This window comes from Dinoponera quadriceps, unplaced genomic scaffold (assembly GCF_001313825.1).
Source record: "Dinoponera quadriceps isolate SergipeBrazil2010 unplaced genomic scaffold, ASM131382v1 scaffold1692, whole genome shotgun sequence".
Lineage (NCBI taxonomy): Eukaryota > Metazoa > Arthropoda > Insecta > Hymenoptera > Formicidae > Dinoponera > Dinoponera quadriceps.
The window spans coordinates 384,513-405,231 of NW_014555923.1; the positions used below are offsets into that span (position 1 = coordinate 384,513).

General features: G+C 43.3%; 3 protein-coding genes across 5 annotated transcripts in view; all 3 read left to right on the forward strand.

Moving 5' to 3' along the window:
• Positions 1-1,097: 1,097 nt before the first annotated feature.
• On the forward strand, positions 1,098-3,641 carry LOC106745833 (phospholipase A1 2-like; the record flags this gene model as incomplete). Its single annotated transcript, XM_014621796.1, has 4 exons — positions 1,098-1,408; positions 1,554-1,732; positions 2,155-2,356; positions 3,169-3,641. Coding segments are annotated over 4 exons (1,062 nt in total), but the record flags the coding sequence as incomplete, so codon positions are not given.
• Positions 3,642-8,324: 4,683 nt separating this feature from the next.
• On the forward strand, positions 8,325-15,982 carry LOC106745880 (polycomb protein Sfmbt-like). Its single transcript, XM_014621867.1, has 10 exons — positions 8,325-8,618; positions 9,094-9,362; positions 9,513-9,747; positions 9,815-10,014; positions 10,088-10,282; positions 10,421-10,685; positions 10,811-11,547; positions 11,881-12,136; positions 12,212-12,558; positions 12,643-15,982. Exons 1-10 carry the CDS (start codon positions 8,474-8,476, stop codon positions 12,970-12,972), a joined length of 2,979 nt encoding a protein of 992 aa, XP_014477353.1. The 5' UTR covers positions 8,325-8,473; the 3' UTR covers positions 12,973-15,982.
• A 1,571-nt stretch (positions 15,983-17,553) lies between these two features.
• LOC106745890 (helix-loop-helix protein 11) overlaps positions 17,554-20,719 on the forward strand; it is a 156,069-nt gene continuing 152,903 nt past the window's right edge. For all 3 annotated transcript variants that reach the window (XM_014621887.1, XM_014621888.1, XM_014621889.1), the window contains exon 1: positions 17,554-18,066. In XM_014621887.1, coding sequence (XP_014477373.1) covers positions 17,984-18,066 — 83 coding nt within the window. In that variant the 5' untranslated portion in view covers positions 17,554-17,983. The remainder of the gene's footprint in view (positions 18,067-20,719) is intronic.

The window sequence follows — 20,719 nt, forward strand, 5'->3', positions numbered from 1 at the left end:
TGATTTGGAACACGTAATGTATAATATAAAGTGGCCTTAATAATATAAAGTTCAGTAGAAATCAGGCGAAAAGCCTTCGCTCCAGGTTAACCTCATATTTACAGAGCTTTTTGTTTTTCTGTAAACACTACTTTAAAAGTGTTTATATTTGCAACTTTTGACTATTTTGTCGCGACAGTTGATCTTCGTTTTTTTAACGTTTTAAAATCATTTTAAGGATCCCAAGTAATTAAAATTTTACGAAAGCCTATTTTTCCGTTACGTGCCGAAATGTATAAATTTACTTAAAGTAACATTACACGGATAATCGATATTTGCAGAGATTCTTTGCTAAAATGATAACAAAAGATCGTTTAATAATATAAATGTACTTAGAGTAGTAAAAAATTACGTGGCGCCAACTTGGAAGCTACATCGAATATATTCCATTATGCTTCTAATCTCGTTGTATTCTAGCTTCCTCTAATTATGCAAAACGCGTTTAATTCGATTATGTACAGAGAGAGAAATAATCGCTTTGATGTATATGTGGCGTTGACAGCGAACGAATTAAGTAGAATTGGAAATGTTGAGTGATAATAAGCTTAAATTGAGAGATCGGTATGTCGCACACATACGTGATATTGATAACGAATGTGCCAAAAAAAACATGAGGAAGGAATAAGAAAAATGAAGGGAAAAGTTTAAAGATCAATTATCAATTTGTTTGTTTCTGCTTATTTAAATTATCCGTTTATTTTAATCTTAATTTTCTACAAATTTAAAGTAATTAATTAATATGAATGAATGAATTAAATTGATTAACTGAAATTAATAAAGATTCGCTGAAAGACGAGGTTATATAGCGTGCTAATTTTACAATTATTTATTAACCGTTAGAGCAAAAGGCAAAGAATACTTCACAAATATCTCAACCGATCGCAAATGTCATTTAATGGATATATCCTTTTGTTTCAATGTATTTCGCCAAAATTTTAAACACACACGAGCTTCCTCACTTCTAACGTCATCAAATAAGAACACTGCAGCGAGGAACTAGGAATTTTAAGAAAGATACGTGAGAGATAGTCGAAAGATCGTGTCGGCATTGACGCGAATCGCACGATCCCTCTTCATCCCTCGAATTTATTTCATTAAATCATAGTGACCAATTACACCAATTAAAAGAGAAGGAAAAATTGAAGAAATTTGTTCCAGGTGACAGCAAGATATTACCTTTGAAGAAATTACCTTCAAAGATATTCGGACACTTGAAGTCGCATGTCGACAACACTGTTAAGAAACCTTTGAAGGTTTTCGGACACTTGAAATCGCATGTCGAGAACTCTGTGGGGCCCTTACGTATAAACAAATTAACCCCCAATTGCATTTTCGGTGTGAAATCGATGTCGATGGTTTTGTTCACTAAGTAATTTTTGTTTCGCAAACTCTATGTTCGCAAAGGCATAAGTATTCTCTTACCCAGGAGAAATATACATTTTACGTACATGTGATAAAAATGATCGAATAACTTGTATTTGTGCGTCGATTGACAATTCAACTGTTTCTTTCAGGAACATTCCAGATGGCAAGTATATCAGTTTAGACAACGACTTAGGCAGAGACTTAGACCTAACAAAGACAATTTATTTCACCGCACACGGTTTCATCAGCAATGTTAATCATTCTCTTAGTAACAGGCTGTCGAGGGCGTTGGTCGAGGTAAATATCGCGCTTGTATGCATGATTAGAAGCGAAAGGTAGAAGGAAAGGGAACCATCTTGCAACCCATATTATATTTAGCACACACTAACTGATAACGTTATATCAATATTATAATTTTCGCCTTGCAATAATATAACGTAACATATGTTGTGTAATTACATCGTTAAAAACACGGAAAAAAAGTTCAGTTTCTCTCAGTTACCACAACTAGTCACGTAAATATTCAGCTGCATTAAAATTCTGTTGGGACAACTGAGAGCGATCTTTCTTTTCTCACAATCGAATTTTCGTCTGATCTTCGGATCGGAAAATTCCGTTACATTAACACGAAATTGTTTTTCTCCGTGTGAGAAATTATACACGAAAAAATTGATGTTATGTTTCTGTCAGTTTGTGTTCAATGGTTTGCATTTATTTTGAAGTGTGTAAGGTGTTATTGGTATTAAGTAGTACCGAGTGAATATTCGATAAAGTATCTTATACTTCGGAGGAAACAGGTTGAATATCTTTCGCTTTTACAGAAAGATTATACGGTGTTTTCCCTGGATTGGTCCGACGCGGCGTGCACGACTGGTGGGCTTCCACTTGTGAAACTCCTAGGATACCCAAGCGCAGTGCAAAACACTCGAGAAATAGGCAATCTCATGGCTGAGTACAATTATTTTTCATATATATAAGGTGTTCTGCAAAGAAACGAACAAATTTTCCGAATATGCTTTAGAATAATTCTAATAAATAAGTTCAGATAAATTGTAGGCCAATCCGACTCAATTATCAGAATATTGACAATTTCATTAATATTGTACCAAATGAAAAATATCATTTATTATACATGATATCCGATAATTATCTCGGGACCTGTGGTGTGCAGATAGAACGGAATAAATTGAACAGGTCTTACAAATTGTTAAAATTTCGTTCAGATCTGCGTGTTAATTCATGAAGTCTCCTTATAAGTTTAACGCGAATACTCTCTGTGGCTCCTGTTATTCTGTCAATTAATAATTAACGGGTTCCCGGTTTACCTCCATTATATATACACAAGACTTCAAACGTTCCCACAATAAAAAATTCAGAGCAAGACAGCTATTGTCATTAAGAAATGTACATTATCGACAAGAATTACATTTTTCATATCTCGATAACTGAGCCGGATTGACCTATAGAGTATCAATAATGTTTTGCTTAGAACGACGTATAAAATGAATTCCAAAATTTTATTGGTGTCCTGAGGCAAAAAGTATCCTGTTTATACTTTATATTAAAAGATAATATAAGTAATATAAGTAAAGATAATATAAGATAATATAAAAATAACATGAGAGACAATAAGTAGATAAATCTAAATATGAAACATTAAGTATGCGAAAGTTGCGATCTAATTTTGAGACTTCTACAGCTCTAAAAGCTGAAGACAATAAACTTTGCTTATTCGAAAATATTCGTATTAAACTTACTTTATAGCTACGTCATGTCGTTGATTGATCACGGCGCTTCGTTGAGAAACATGGCATTCATCGGTCACAGTCTAGGCTCGCACGTGTGTGGATTCGCCTCGAAGAAGATTTACGAGTCAGGTTACGGGAAGGTCCCGCTTTTATTTGCCGCCGATCCTGCGCAACCACTGTTTCAATCGAAGCAATGTCCCGATAGGCTTTGTGATACAGATGCAAAATTGGTGATCACACTTCATACATCGCAGATTGGGCTAGGGTATCCCATTGGCGGTCTCGATCTATATTTCAACGGTGGATTTGTGCAGCCAAAATGTAAGCAAATGCATTTCTTTCAACATATACAGAGAAATAATGTCACGATTATGTTATTTGAATAGCGCGAACGTATTCTGCCGGTAAAATTTTCAAATATGGCATACCTTTAATGTCATTCTTGTTTCTTTAATTTACTGTTTCGTTTATGTATCTTACGTAGCAAAAGTGTCGCAGTATCACAATTATACTGCTGTATTACTATTCTATTTTTTAATTAAAATATATACATCTTGAAGTTAATAATATATAATTATTTAAGAAATATATTAATTGCTCAAAGATATTAATATATTAATAATATAATAACTTCAAGATGTATATATTTTAATTAAAAAATGGAATTGTAACAGAGCAGTATAATTGTGAAACTGCGACACTTTTGCTACGTAAGATATATATTAAAGGTTTTAAAACGTATGTTCTTCTAATGTTCCCACTTTGTTTGAATATAACTAAACCAAATGAACGTTCCTCGAACGTTTACGCGCTGCTTGGGTGTGAAGGGTAACTCGGAAGCCAAATCAAGTAACACCGCGGAAGTCTAAAAGATCAGTTAAAGATGTAGATTTTGAAATTGCTGTGCAGCCAATATGACGTATAAACTTTGTAGAAAAATGTCAGTATTTTGCCTGTAAAGTGTTCAAATATGGCACCACTTAGAGAAAAAAATGCGCCAAAATAAATTTATATTTCAGGCCATTTGGACATAATATGTGCACATATCAGGTCTGTTCTCTACTTGATCAATATGGTGGAAAAGAAGTGTTCGTTCCCCGGTATTCCTGCAACGTAAGTTTAATCCATTATTTGACACAATGATCGCCATTTTGATTTCTACTCATTATTTCAATGCTTAACTAAAGTTTGAGTCATCGACGAGTAACCCCTTGATTAGCGAAAACGCAACACTGGGTTTTGATATTTCTGATAGTTCGATATTTCTAAAATTGGATATTCTAAGGATATTCAAAGGATTTTGATAACAACGGCTAATATTTTTATTAAAATTTTATGCCATCTCATTGTTATTAATAATTAAAAATTGCTATAATGTCACACGAACTTTTACAAGTACCTAACATATTGTCAAATAAATACCAGAAATTGTTCAATAAAACACAAAATATTGGTTTAATCATTCAAATTTATTTTATCGCCTTCAAAATAGCAGTAGTAAACAAACTGATTGACAGATGGCGCCAAAACTCTACGTGACAATTTAGCTACATTGGTATTAACTTACAGCAAAAAATTTGTTTTCACACTTTTTACGCGGGCATTTGAAGTGAACAATTCCCGGTATTTATTTGACAGAATATATATGCATTTTATAAACATATATAGCATGTTAAACATATAATGTTCATCGGCACATTAAATATATTATATATTAAAGTTATAACTGTGCCCATATATTATATCCAACTTCTTTTTTTCCAGGTATAAACAAATCTTAAATCCATTCAGGTATAAGCGTGTAGTTTTTAAATGTCATTTATACATTTTTTCCTTTATTAGATTATTGCTTTATTGCGATCGTAATTTAAATTAATTTTTCATTTATTACTTATATTTATTAAATTATTTATTGCTTACCTTATACTTATTAATCATCGTTTATTTATTAACTAAATATTCTCTTGTAGCAAATTTCCTTACCCAAATTCCAAAACAACTGATTGTTTCGTTATGGATGATTCGATATTTAATCCAAGGAGAAAGTCACTACAAAATTTGGCGGGTGGAATATATTACATGTTTGTCGATCCGGATACATTTTGCACACGGAAGAACTTTAATTGCCAACGCTAGTGATGACAGCAGCAACAATTACGAAACGTTAATTTTATGAGTAAGTAAGTTTATGTCAGTTAATAATAATCTGCTTTATTTTGCTATATCTGTTGACGCGATTCTTTTATTAATAGTAGTATCTCCGTAGATACTATATGTTATAGGTCATTCCATAGGCACTATGGATGCGTTATTTTATTCGCAACAAATGCATTTCGTGGATGCATCAAGATTTCACTTTTCGAAGTTACTAGCTAGGGACAATGATGTTCCTAAAAAATACACTCTCCTATTGGTTACCGAATCATAGTATCGTTCGAAATTGGACCTTACAATAATAAAGAAATATTAATAGTGGGGTCCAGTTTCAAACAGACGACGATAACCAATAGGAGAACATGTTTTCTAGGAACATTATTATTCTTAGCTAGTAACTTTAAAAAGTGAAATGTTGGGATGCGTTCTTTTAATCGCAAAAGCCTGTTGCATCCAATGCATAGTTTAGTTGTTCTTTATATTTAGTCGCGCACAGCAACTGCGGGCCGCGTTAATCTTGACCGTTTTTTAATTTAAATTGCAAGCAGAACTGTTCAATTTGTTTACATCTTTCAGCATCCCAATCTAAATGGCTACCGGCAGATTGAAGCCTGATTGAATATAGAAGCCTCAAATACGAATACGACTCCTTCGGTGTGCAGAAATTAGCGCATTTTATGCAGCTTGAGGTTGCTGATGACCTTTAGAATGTCTAATTATAATTAATCGATAATAATAATTAATCGATGTACTATTTTCAATAAATGTAATTAAATGTGTATCAATAATATCTAGATATTATAATAGATGCTGTAAAAACTAATTCGATAAATTAATATATTAATCAAGTTGTAAATGGATGCGGGAAATGCGGGAGCAATAAGAGGTGTTTTGTAATAATTATAGATGCTCGAGTTGCTTGCATTTTGGACTTTCTCTCTCGTTATTTACTTGGTTTTCTGTCTCATGTGATTTTTTCGTCTAACCATGAGATAGAACTGCGCTGAGTAAAATATATATCGTCAATATAAAACATTCACAGCGACTGTGATAGTGCTCTAATACGTAAGGTGGGCGACTCAAGAGCCAGAGGTCTCAGGTTCTCAAGTTCAGGGAAAAACGAAATTTTTCCATATAATTCGATATTAACGTGTAAGCAAGTAGAATTTCAAGAACCAAACTACATTGGAGATCACCTCTCTTCGAGAGAGAAAGGAAATAAATTAAAACTCTGATTAAAGAAATCCAACCATCAGGAAAGAAATCCCTGATACAGAAATAATCTAAGAACGCTGTCTAGGGATTTAGGTATTCCTGATATAGAGGAAAAGTGATAGAGAAATCAACGAAAAGAAAAATAAATCTTTTCATTTTATTATATCTAACTACTAGCTTGTTATGTGACCGGATGTCACTGACTAAGTAGAAAGGTCGACGTTAAACCGTCCAAGCCCCGCCGAACATTTAGAAGTTAATTTCCCCCAGGATTCCGCTGCCCATCCACGGTCCGCAGTGCGTTTTCAGAGATTCGCCCAAACTCTGGGCCTGGAAAGCTGGACAGGCCAAGTCTCCCCAGATGCGCCTTTACTGTTAGGGGTTATATAGAGGGATTCCCTCCCTGATAGATTCGATCACCGGACGCTCGCCTCAGACACTGGGTATGGGGATAGGGAAACGCGAAAGAATGAACACGTACCCCGTGAGAGCAAATAAGATGATATCTATTTTGTAAAAATGAAGCAATAATAAAAAGATACAGATCTATAAATCCTATAAGAGCAAAACGAACTTAATGAACAAAAACAGAATCGTACGAAAAGTTTGATAATATTTAACGCACTTGTTGGACACGGAATGAGTATGTACAAGTGAGCGATGAATATAATACAATGCGACTAATGATAAAAAAAAATATGATGAACGAATCTCATATGACTAATCTCCCAATATCACGCGGTCTAAGCCATAAAAAAACATATATATGTAAGACGTAATTATTCCACAAACCGATACGCCAATAAAATAAAACAATTATCTCCACGCGTCGTAGTTCGAGGATATTTTATTTTTTATAGATCTATCCCGACGCAGGACTATCGTCGCGAACACGTCGAGACACGATCGGGCGCGCACTGCGGGATGATGCAGTATGCGTCGCTTATCGTACCGGGCAGCTCTTTGATCCCGCCGACGACGGGATTCTTTCTCTTTTAAACTTAGTTTTTCGTTTCCGTTCACCGGTACCGCGTTCCGCTTCCCGAACTTCCCACCGGATGCCTCGGTTCTCCGACGAGGAGTCTCAATTTTTCCAGAAAGTTACGAGGAACTGTGGCGATTTTATAGTCCACTTACCGTCGCCAGGCGATCGGTCGTTTCCCCACATCTCCCTGGGCCTCCACCAGGAGATTTGCACCAGAACGTCTCCACCGGCTTTCCCCTCCGTCAGCAACTTCCCCAGAGTCCCTCGTCCCTTTCGTTTCTGCGTAGTTTTCCGCTTCTCTCGATCGACGTCTTCTCACATCCCGCGTCAGCTTGCAACTGCCTGCTTTGCTTTTTTCTCAATTTCAAGCGTTATCTACCTTTCGCGACGCTTCCTGATTCGCTGTCAGCCCCGGCCAATCGCAGTCGCGCCTCGCTTTTGTATCAGCCTGAGTCTGTGGTGCCACCTACCGGAGGTCTTCTTTACTTTTCTTCCGGTCAGCCGCGCTCCCTTACGCGGGCTGAACCTCCGGTTACATGGCTACCTGAGATTTTTCATCTCATGACTGTGTACTATTTTTTGTCTAGTTAACTAATTTTTCTAGTACCAGCCATTAAAAGAAGTGAGCGTTACATTCCGAGCGAATGGACAGCTAGTAAGCGATGTAAAATCCACCTTTCTTCGTCACGACTGGACAACCGTTAGATTCAATTTCTGCTCAGGTCCTGAGCGATCGACTCACGGGACACCCTGTATATCTACGACGAGCATGCTAATCTAGACGAGCGTTCGCATCGGCCTCAGTTGGCAGGCCTGTTTCGCAGCCCGCTTTCGGTCCCCTCGATTGCCTGTTCCGGCGAGGAGGATGAAAATAGGGGGGCTGAGCGAACGGCCTACCGCCGAATGTTTTGCCCTATTGTTCAGAATGTCGCGGAAAATGAGGGATTTGCAGTGAGATTTCAATCGGATGAAAAGCGGGCTCTCCGGCGGCGATGCGCTCTATGCTTATCGGGATGGGCCTTTGCCAGGAGCGCAGACTGCGGTAATACCGGTGGAAAACGTCGAGGGAACCAACGGACGGCTCTTTGTCATGGACATGCAAGCCTCGAATGGTAACGCATTCTGTTTCCACACGGCGGCGTATTCCGGCCGAGCGTCTGCACGCGGCCGGATTCTCTCTCCCGCGCTCGTCCGTCAACGCGCGACGACGATTCGACGCGCGCGAGAGAGAGAACAGGTTAAATCGTACCACTCCGGCGTCACTTTTCGATGTAAACGACACCGTTGATGTTTATGTGATTCAGCGCGACGATAACGCATCCGATGCCAACTCCGTACAACCCGCGTCTGTCTCGCGGTTATTTATCGCACGATTATTACGTGAAGTCTAATTATAATTTGTGCTTCGAATGTTCATTACAGCAAGCTGGTCGGGATCACGAACGATCCCGAGGCTCGCACGGACGAAATGTGTTCTAGCTGTATAAGAGAAAAAAAAAGTCAGATCTTTGCTCTGACCGATTGGATTTAAGAGTTAACGGCGGGCTAATTGCGTGAATGTAGAAATGGATGTTTCTGTGAATGCAGTGTTTACTCCCATCCCTGGATATTCCGAGCTAGGGATGATATGGATGGGGGATGTGATGGTGCACAGGGAGGCCACTCATGAGCTCACCATGTTGGATCCCAGTCACACCGAAAACTCCTTTTACTCGCACAGTTCGCATCCCTACGAAGACATCGGAAGTCACATCACACCTACCACCATGGTACGCTATATACCCCAACAATTCTCAAACGAATGTCCCGAACCTGATGAAGCGATGGAGGCTGCGGATGCCGCTGAGATACAGCAAGTATGTCGAATTCTTTAAGCACAAGAAAGAACCTATGTTGTTATCTAATTTTCTCGACTTTTATCACACGTGTATTTATGTTATTGTTTTTATATACTAACACATGTATACACACGTCGTACGGTATATGTATGAATATTCTTCATTCAGGAATATGACTCACAAGCCGAAAGATCGGAAATGAGCGAATATTTGACACTGGAAGACTATATAGGCGACGAGGAGCGTGAGCAAATTGTGAACAATGCGGCGACTCAAACTACTCAAGACAATCGCAATCGGAAGATAAAGCCTATAAAGCATCCCGGACTCATATTGAAAACACCAATTGCTTACCAACCTCACACCGATTTGAATTTCATTCCTATTCGCAAAGATGGTATAGGTGAGCACAGTTTTGTAGAATATTCATTGTATCTGTCTCGAATTTCACGTTGACACGTATCGCACAGCTGTTTGTGAAAAATGCGGCGCTATTGGCGTCAAGCACGCATTTTACACAAAAGAGCGTAGATTTTGCAGCAGGGCTTGCGCGCGTTCCTCGGAACATACCGCTGATTCGACGTATCCGTCTTTGGTGGATCAGCTGGCGTCTGGCCGGTACCAAATGTCTCTTAAACAAAACGCCTCCGAAACAAAAGCACCAATGGATGTAAGACGGTGTTTCATATTCCATCCTGGGCGATAAATCTGTGAGAAAATGTCGCGACGATATACATTTTCAGGTGGTTGTAAAGGAAGAAGTGGATACCAAGGAACCTATTGAGCTGGAGAAAGACAAGGTGAAGTTAGAGCCGGTAATGCCTGAAGATTTACCAGTCAGAAGGAAGAGAACGGCTGACATGGCTGGCTCTTATGACTGGACGTCGCAGCTTACCGAGACTGGGTTTTGTGCGGCGCCAGTTTCTTGTTTTAAACATGTGAGTTCTCGCGAAGAGTTTTCACTTTTACATCACACGTATGTGTTTGAAACACTTGTTTACGTGAGAGTTCTTGAATATACTACAAGATTGCCTGCAAGTTTTTTGTCGTTTATGCGATTGTGTCGTGAATTTTAGGCTCCTATATCAGAAATATGGGACAATATTACAGTAGGTATGAAGGTAGAGGTAGAGAATACCGACTGTGATGAGGTGTGCGAGGCTTTCCCGGACTCTTTCTGGGTTGCAACTGTATTACGTATATGCGGATATCGAGCTCTGTTGAGGTACGAGGGTTTCGGGCACAATGCGGACAAAGATTTCTGGGTGTCTCTTTGCTCGAACGACATTCATCCTGTCGGTTGGTGTGCTACTATTGGGAAGCCTCTTATTCCACCCAACAGTACGTAAATCATCGAAATTATCTCCCTCAACGTGTGTCCAAGCGCGATTGTGAGAAAAAAAGAAGATCACAGAGTGTGGTGAGACGTGAGGTAAGTCTGACGTGGGAAATTTCTTGTGTCGCAGCAATCGCAGACAAGTACAAAGACTGGAAGGATTTCCTGATGAGGCGATTGACCGGGGCGAGAACGTTGCCGACGAATTTTTACAACAAGGTGAACGACAGCATGAAGTCCCGCTTCAGATGCGGCCTCCACTTGGAAGTAGTGGACAAGAATCGAATCTCGCAGGTGAAGGTGGCGACGATACAGAAGATCGTCGGCAAGCGTCTTCATGTACGATATTACGACTCGCCTCCGGAGGATAATGGATTTTGGTGCCACGAGGACTCGCCTCTCATACATCCCGTCGGTTGGGCCAAAAGAGTGGGTCAAGCGTTGGACGCGTATCCCGAATACCTGAGCCGTGTCTCCAGGTGTAAATTGTCCGAGGACGATGCGACGGAGGGTCTCTTTTACGTGCCAAAGAATTACCACGCGCATCTGGGGTACATGTTCAAGGAGGGGATGAAGATAGAAGCGATCGATCCGCTGAATCTTTCGGCCATATGCGCGGCGACGATAATGCAGGTTTTGAAGGAGGAGTACATCATGATACGTATCGACAGTTACGACGAGGATGCCAGCGGCGCTGATTGGTTCTGCTATCACTCGTGCTCGCCCTGTATCTTCCCGGTTGGCTTCTGCTCCCAGCACGGTCTACCGCTGACGCCGCCAAAGGGTTACGATCCCACCGCGTTCACGTGGGACGCCTATTTCACGGAGACCAACACCACACCCGCTCCCAGGCAGTTATTCAATCGGGTGTGTTTTCACTGCGCGTTGTACACCTTAATATGAGCGCGAACCGCTGTGCCAGAGGTGTCCCGGCGAAAATCCAAATATTTTCCTACGTTCTCGCGTGTCTCCTCCTCTTCGACGGTCTGCCGAAGAGTAGTATCTTTGCCACGAAAATCCCTCCCACTGCCGTTCGGGATCGGCGTTAAGTCGCAGGTCCCGTAGATTTGTGCGCGAGAAAAGAGGTAGGCCCCGCAAAGGGCTGCAGCATCAGGGATATGACGATACTCCTTAATGTAGCCTTCGATTTAGTTTATTCGTTTGTAGCGCGCCGAATAACTTGGTGTATTTGTTGTACAGGAAATTCCCCAGCATGGATTTATCGAGGGGATGAGGCTGGAGGCCGCGGACTTGATGGATCCTAGATTAGTTTGCGTCGCTACTATCACCAGGGTGATTGGCAGGTTACTACGAGTACACTTTGACGGTTGGGAGGACGAATACGATCAATGGTTAGATTGTCAAAGCCCGGACATTTATCCCGTCGGATGGTGCGATCTGGTCGATCACAAATTGGAAGGGCCGCGCGTACTCGCTAAAAACACTAGTCCTACTGGTAGGTATATCCTTACGTACTGATTGATATACTCGTTAGTTTGGTGTGTGTGTGCGTGTACCTTCTCATCCGCAGTAAAATCACCGAGAGGCCTTAAACGTAAAGCTAAGAGAAAACTGAAGAAAGGCAAGTTATCTTGCGCGAAAAATATACTACCTCGTCAGAGCGAACGTATTAGTATGGCTCGCGAGCGCGAACGGGAATTGGAGCCCGCTCAAGGCACGAAGATCGAGAGGGAGCGCGATCTGGAGAGTTTGCCGGAGCAGAGAAGCAGAGAACCGGAACCGGCGGAAGAACCAGCCGGGCCCGACCAAACTTTACCGAGCCCGACCACCGGGCAAGGTCAAGCGTTGAACGACACTCAGAGCGAGGTGCAGAATCCTTCGCCTCCCAGAGAAAGAACCGCCACATCATACGTCAACGTGAGTGTGATTCCGTCCGTTTTATCCGGATTGATTGATGATTGTCGAATTAATATCCGATTTCTCCGCGTCTCTCGTTCATAGGTTACTACGGCGAGTAGTAAATACATACCAAGGTTAGCCGATGGTGTGCACAAAAGTTCGGAATCTGGTGACTTAGTGCCATCTGAATGGAATGTCTTCGACGTTGCGCAATTCCTTCGTGTCAACGATTGTGCGACGTACTGCGACAACTTCAGCAAACGTAAAATAGACGGGAAGACATTACTGACACTGACTAAGGACCAAATAATAGACTTGACCGGCTTCAAGGTCGGACCGTCTTTAAAGATTTACGATTTAATTCAGCAATTGAAAATCAAAGTGAATCCAGCTCAGGAAAGGTTGAAATTAGGATTGAAGAAATTATTATAACAAAACTAGTACATATATAGTTAGTTGTATGAACACAAGTTTCATCTCATTATACAAATTACACATGGATTTACAGGTAAGGCATGTGAAGTAACGGCGCGTTGAAATCACCCCCCCTTCCCCCCGCCCTCCCCCCCGTCTCACTATGGTATCGCATACGTTATTTGTTATACACTTTACTAATGTACTGAAACAAAATGTTTGTATGTAGTTTCTTTATAGTCTAAAAAATGATGGCGCAAAATTTAGATGCCGTGTGATTACTATGAGTTCGAAAGAGATCGTTCCATTCTGGAAAGCAATTTCATCATTAATTCGATCGTGTGTTTCGCACTAATTTCATTAACCGATTGCAGTCTCGAGAACATGATTTCACGATCGATGCGGATAACGGCGCGAGAACTCGTTAGAATCTCGGGAAAAGGCGGTGACAAACTAGGAGATCCGAGATCTTGTTGCGTGTCTTTTCTCTAATTGTGAAAAGATCCGAATCGAGACGCGTTTAAATCGGTAGTATTACAAATGGTTATACAAATAGACGAGCCTCGAGTTTAGACACATTTATCGCTAACACACATGATATGTGAATATGAAACATAAAAAATACATGCAAAATATAAATACATATATTTTAATTCATGTCATTTCTTTCGTACATTAATAATTTAAACATGCATTTAGTGTCGTAAATCGCACAGAAAATTAAAGAGCATTTTGTACGCCGAATTGCCAATTTGCCGCATTGTTCAGACAGAATTTGGATTCGAAATGCAACTTTCGTACACGTTATTAAATCTTGTCAATTAACGTAGTGGTTACCAGTGACGATATAGTTTCATCGACGCAACTCTGGCTTACGTGTATAATACGGGAAATAAATGGCGACTCTCCAGCGTAAAACTGCGTTCCAGAATGGACTTAAGAGTAGTCATGACAGCATCTATTTTTTTATATAATGTCCATATAGAGAGTATGGTAGAAGAGATTTGAAATTAACATTTTTTCACAATATGTGATGATGTCATACATTTTATATATATAATATATATAAATAAAAATATAAATATATATTTATACCTGATACGTGTAAGGAAAGCTCGATGTATATATATTGCACTTATGCATATTCATAAACACACGTGACATATTTTTTGTAACGCTTTTTTTTTTTCTTTCTTTCTTTTACCGAAGTTTCTCTTCCACGAACTACACGGCATTATTTGTAAATCCATGCTGCTCCACGTTGCATCGCATTAGGACGCATCAGCCATACTTGCAGATAAACGCCAGATATTGAGATGGTTTCTCCCTGTATAAGACAAGACAAGAGTTCCGAGCGCGTATTTTACGCAGAGTAAATTAATACAGATATATTGAAAATATATGAAAAACTAACCGCGCAAAGTACAAAGGATAATTTTCTTTATCGATCCAATATCCGATTGATGTTAAACTTGTTGACGGATGATACACACAGCGTTTACAGGGAGATATAGTTCTGTCTATTTTAATAAATCTCTATCAATTCACTCTGTATCTCATACACATACAGGGGAGATGTATACTCTTACAGTTGTATATAATAACCAGAGAGAGAGAGAGAGAGAGAGAGAGACGAGAGGTTTGAACATTAGACGTCTAAGTCTTGTATATATACGTATATAGCGTGATGTTAGGTTTAGTCATTCTCTCTGCAACCATGACACGCCTTATAAGGCGCAAAACTATCGTATAGAGTGGCTGATGCGTGCGTGCGGCATATATAGTATGCATATATTGCTTAATCATCTCGACGACGAATCAAAGCAATCGAAGCTAAAGGATACCGCATCAGCCCTTGAATACTATTTTAGTACTATGGCAATAAAAAAAACAATCCGCGGTTACTCGTATTATTTATTCGAACGGTCTGGAATCTTTCTAGAGAATGTATCTCTTCTCGTGTGTTTCTTTCAGAAAGATTATTCGGGTAAACGCGAACGGACAGTCGTCAGTCAACATTGTACAGTATATGAATGAATGATCACAGAATCCGACACACTCGTTACTCGTGCGACAAGTGAAATTCCTCTCTGTATTCAACATGCGCCGTCAAACGAAAGCACCTGAGAGATTCCGATCTTTGTTTCGTACGGTCGAATTCTCCCCGAAATCAATCAGCGACACGGATGTTCGTTCGGGCTCTGAGATTACGCCGCATCGTTGTTCGAGATTGATTCTATCACTTGAAAAGTGACCGTCGCGATCTGATTATTTTTATTTGAAGCTGCGAATACGCGGAGGGTCGGATAAATTATGGTTGAAATTTGTGATAAGATATCTGCGGCTACGTTCAGGAGTTGATTACGTGCACATTAGCTATCTGTTCAGATTTTAGCGAGGTGAAGCCGACACGTGGAATTTTAATAAGAAGTCTCGTCACTTGACGCTCGATTCTGCGCAGTTTTTTGCGACAACTCGTGTAAATTTACGTTTTCTTAGCCGAGTAAGAGTTACGCGCAAGTACAAATCAAAAGCAATATCGAGTTAAGTTCTCGAGTTCGCATTGCGACGCTTTCGTATTTCCGCCCGCATGGTGGATTGCGATGATTGTTTTCACAATCCTAAATTATATGGAATTATGTTGCGTTTCAACTTCCAGAGCTCGCTGTTAACTTCGTACAATTTGAAAGAAGCACTGTGTAATAATGAGGAAAATAATGATTGCGAAACATGTGTGAACAATGACGTAGAAGTGTTCGTTTACTCGAACGACGATCAACGCCAGAGAGAGTTCGAAGGTATACTGTAAAATTATATAAAGATATTTATTAGTTACGTTACACACACGGTCTTACCCCTCTATGCCGTATTGCGGCTTTACATATCAGTTTCACGATTTATACACGCCTCACCTTTCTTATTGCGGCATTAGACTTACGAGAGAATGTAACATTCCACGTTTCCGCGTGTGTTTATGGAAAAAGGGGCGATAGAGGGTTAAGAAAATAAAATGGATATTTGTCAGGAACTGTTACAGATCATTGCGGAACTGCATCGTTAGTTTTAGCCGGTTCCCTCGGTTTAGATTCGTCGCGTGATTCTCAATAAAAGGATGAAACCTGACATCCGATTTGAGATTGATGAATCGCGTTTACGAATGAAGCGCGAGAATATTTTTGCGCTCCGTCGACCTATTTTCCTCGATAAAATTCGATATCACGATACGAGTTATCGTTTGAAAGTGCCACCGTCGCTTCGAATCGACAAGGCATTATCGGGAAATCCAGGAATATTCGAGTGAAGACTCGCGGGTATCGATCGTCGCGAGAATATCTCTCGCTGGTAACGCGAATTCGCGGAGACCCCGCGTTATCAGCGGAGCGAGATCAATCGGGCCCTCTTCCCGCGGGATGTCGTGCCGATTCGCGGTTATTCATCGCGAGGAAGGGGCGCGTATCGATTCGTACGATTCACGGCGCGTGCAAATAGCGTCGAGACGCCCGCGGCGTACGTGAGATTAAGCGACGCACACACGGCGTCTGTAAGCTGGAATGCGCGAGGAGGCGAGCGGCGGCGCGTCCACCTCGTGAACGCTCCGGTGACGCGTCGAGTCAGCGAGCGGCCGGCATCGACGTCGAGGAGGTGGTGGTGGTAGTAGTGGCGACGGTGGTGGGAGCCGTTCGTTGTGTGTAAACCCGATGACCGTAGCCCACCGTAGCGTACAGATGGTCTGCTACGTGTATACGCTACGTTCACGGTGGAGGGGGAGGTCTACTAGACTGGCGTATTCTATGGGCGGGGCTTTAGCCAGCTGGCAGATGTTTCCCGCGCGGCCGCGTCACTCCTCTAGCGTAAAGGTACGCGACGGCAAGTAGTTCCCGGGTCGGGCGGCCGAATATCCGGCGCGGTACGACGAGCGGTTGGACGGGGCGAAGCGACGAGCGATACTCGACGGCACCGAGGAGGAAAACGGCCGGGATCGCGAGTCGATCGCGAGGATGAGCTGACGAGAGATCGGGCAGCGTTCAGGGCAGTGCGAGGCGCGCGTCACCCCGGGTCGCGTTCAGAGAGAGTCGGGACTTTCGTCTCTCCCGAGGGAACTCGAGCACATCCTCACGGCCGTCCGAGCGTGTGCGATACGTACGGCGTGTGTGCTCTCGTGCGTGGCGCGCGCGCAGGACAATGTCGGTGAGTGCGTGAGAGGGTCTACTTGCCGCGCGCGTCGCGCGATGTTTCCACCGGTGTGCGTGGACGACATACGGGGAGCGTCGTACGCGCGTCTCAACCGGGCGGCTCCCGACGAGTCGGTAAACAAACAAGCGTGAGACCAGCGGTTTTTTCTCTCTCATCCTCCCGTGGTGCGTCGGCGGCATTCCTTCCTGACTTTCGACGAGAAGGCGTTCGTGATTGGACGACGAAGTCGGTCGGTCGTTTCGCGAATGAACGGCAGTGACTGCGAAGAGAGCCCAGCTGAGAGCGGCCGAATCGACTAGCGACGCCCCTGACGCCGGCGGCGGAGTGATCCACGGCGCGTCGTGGGGGCCCTCAGCTGTTTCCCGCCAAAGATCGCCATTACAAAACGCGTTCGGGCGTTGTGTGTGCGCGGAGCGTGTGACTGTCTCGTGGACGAGTGAGTCTCGAGTGCGTGCCACCGGCGTCGTCGGCGTTGAGAAAAAAACGGGCATCGTCGCGAGCACGGCGCCAGCCGGGGAAAGTGGCGACGCGCGAATGTAGTATATATATATATATATATCGCGTTATATATCGAAACGGCGACGTGTGTTTGGTAAAACGCGCGTTATTTGTCCCCCTCCCTCCGCCCCCGGTGGAGTGCGCGGTCGGGCGAACGAACGAGCGGACGGACGAAGCAACGGCCGGGCCGAGAAAGAGCGACAGGGAGGGAAGATAACAACCACAGAGAGAAGAGCAACCGTCCCGGTCTCGGTCTTCTCGCAGCCCCGCGACGACGACGGCCGTGTCGGGGACGTGAAATTCGCTCGACGGGACCCTCGCCGCGGACCAACGAGATATGTCAGTGTTTGGTGGTGACGATCGGATTTTGCTCGAGGAAATCGTCGAGGTGACTGAGCAGCCGGAGGCTGAACTGTGCGGGTGAGTCTCTTCCATCTCTGCTATCTCCGTCGGACGGGATGAAAAAAATAGCACGCGCGCGTACCAGCGATGAGTGTGTGAGAGAGAGAGATTGGTGATGACGGTGGATGCCACCGCCATGTGTCGATGTGTGCATGCGTCTGTATATACATATATATATATATATGCATGTATACGTATATACTGTATGCCCGCGTTTGACACGGCGCGCGGACGGAGAGAGTAGAGCGAGCGAGAGAGAGCGAGCGAGCGAGCGCGATAGGTAGAGCGAGAAGGCACGAGAAGGAAGGACGATCTTTATTGGCTCTTGAAAGAGTGTCGTGTCCGACCCGCTTATCGCTTCAACCTGTTTGCGAGCGTAACGTAGCTGCCGCCGTGGCATCGGGGCGGCGGCATATCGACGTCGCCGTTCGCGCTGTATATGTGTGTGTGTGTGTGTGTGGGTCGAGCCGCGCGCGAGAGAGCGAGTACAGCTGTTGAAGCCGGCCGGCCGGCCGGCCGGCGCCCGTCCGATATCCGGCTGCTGATGTGTGTGCGTGTGATGATGACGCCGCTTCGTCGGCAGCCGCCGTCTCCGTCGTCATCGCCACCGCCGCCGCCGCCGCTTTCCGCTGGAAACGCAGGGACGCGTAGCGCCGCGTCGCTTTGCGCCGGACCGCGCGAGGAGTCTCCTCCGCGTTCACGCCCAAACAAGCATGGCGTGCGGCAGGCTCGCATCCTCTCGCGACGGCGGAGCGCAGCTGAAATTCCTTTTGTGCGCCGCGCAGCACGTCTATCTCTTTTTCCACTCTAAGCGTGATATCGGTTCATTTCTTCTCCCCTTCTCCCCCCTGTTTCTCGAGATTTACGCCCCCCTGTGCGCGCGTAAATCTCGGGGGATAATTAATATAAATGGACGGGGAGGTGCGACGGAGGGGGGGGGGATGTTTTCCGAACGAAATGTTCGCCGGACGCGTCGGTGTTATCCTTTTTGGGTTTTTTTTTTCAATCGACCATCTTCCTACGTTACGTTCGGTTCCTACACTGCGTTATTCGGACTGCGCGATACTCGCTTTCGCACGAATCGACAGAAAAGTCTGGTACCATCGTTCGTCTTTATTTCGCATTTGCCAAAGAAAAAGATGATATAACCAGACTCGCGTTGACTTTTGGGTGTCTCTTGCTGGAAAGCAAGCTATGATGCATCAGCGAGCAGGGTTATGTAAATCGCGCGCGTTCGAACGGACCGGCCCGGGTTTCGTTACGCGCAGAAACGCAAAATTATCTCGCAAAATAATAAAACGGTTCGCCCCGCCCCGGTTCGTATGCCGAGTCATTTTTCCTTTTTATTTTCCTTCTTCTTTTTGCGTCTGTGCGTACAGCGTGAGATTTTTTGTCTCGCGCGGTTTGAGTACAACGATCGTAGGACAAAGGAGCAGGAAGACGAGGAAAGTGTGTTCTTTTGTGCACAGCCGAGTGACCGACAGAGCCGGGGTATATGCGCCGCGTGCGTTACGTAAAGCGCCGCGTTTGTTGCACAATAATCGGTTTCTATAAATAACACGAAGCATACCGCGCGCTTCGGCTTCCCGACTTCTTGTTTACATTACGCTCATCACCGTTGCGCGCGTTCGTTTGCACGCGCGCGCGACTTGCGTGCCGCATCCTTCACTCGCAGATCGCAGTTACAATCTCACTCATGGCACGTGAAAATACACACACACACACACACACAGAGTCGTGCTTTTGCATATTTCTGTCGAATCTGTATGTATCTTTGGGAACCCGTTCATTTCTAGAAATAACGTTATTATCGCCACTGTGTATTCATAGGCAGATAAAGAGTTGTCAGTGAGAGATTTTGTAAAATAACGCTCGGCTGCCTTGGTGTTTACACCTTTTACGCACACACGCGTTAATTCGAGCGAATAATTGTTGATTGTTGTGCTCTTCCCGCGCTTGTTTAATTCGTGTTACGCTTTATCCGACGGCGTACCGAATGCCTATCGATTCGCAGGAACAAGTCGGAGATGAAAACGCGTGTAAACGTTTATTTTTTATTCGATTTATCTCTGTCCGCAGGACAGTCACTTTCTCTCCGGACGCATCATTATGAAGCATCCTATATAGATAACGCAACGGCATAATATTTTTATGCCGGATGAGATATCCCGCAAAAATACTCGTTAAATCTCGCGCGCGCGCGCGCGCGCGCGTGTGTGTGTGTTGTGTGTGTGTGTGTGTGCTTTACGTTCCTACATCGAATCACTCGCTGTCATCGTCATTATCACGTCATCGTAGTCCGCCGATGCGGAAAAAAGTGTGCAACGTCGTTGTGCATATGGTGTAAAATATGTGAAACAGCGTACGCCATGTTGATAAAACGAAGTGCGTCGCCGTGTTGCGACTTCACATACGTGAACGGATTATTACGATTGGTATCGAGCGTAATAAAATCAACATTGCACGCGACATACCTAATGAAGTAATAATCGTCCTTTCTCATGCATCATTACTTTTCATTGCATTATTCATACGTTTCTAATCGCGATGCCAGCAGCGAGAATCGATGGCGGACCGAACGCATTAATGTGCCCACGAATTATGTAACCTATCATTCATTGTTTATGCTGTATTATCTGATAACGTCATTACGCGGGTTTCGCGCCACGAT

Bases quoted from the DNA above. Each gene is read 5' to 3' on its own strand.
- LOC106745880 (XM_014621867.1), top strand. From the start codon at position 8,474: ATGAAAAGCGGGCTCTCCGGCGGCGATGCGCTCTATGCTTATCGGGAT. The intron at 9,363-9,512 runs GTATGTCGAATT...TTCTTCATTCAG, and splicing joins ATGCCGCTGAGATACAGCAA to GAATATGACTCACAAGCCGA. The intron at 11,548-11,880 runs GTGTGTTTTCAC...TTTGTTGTACAG, and splicing joins CCAGGCAGTTATTCAATCGG to GAAATTCCCCAGCATGGATT.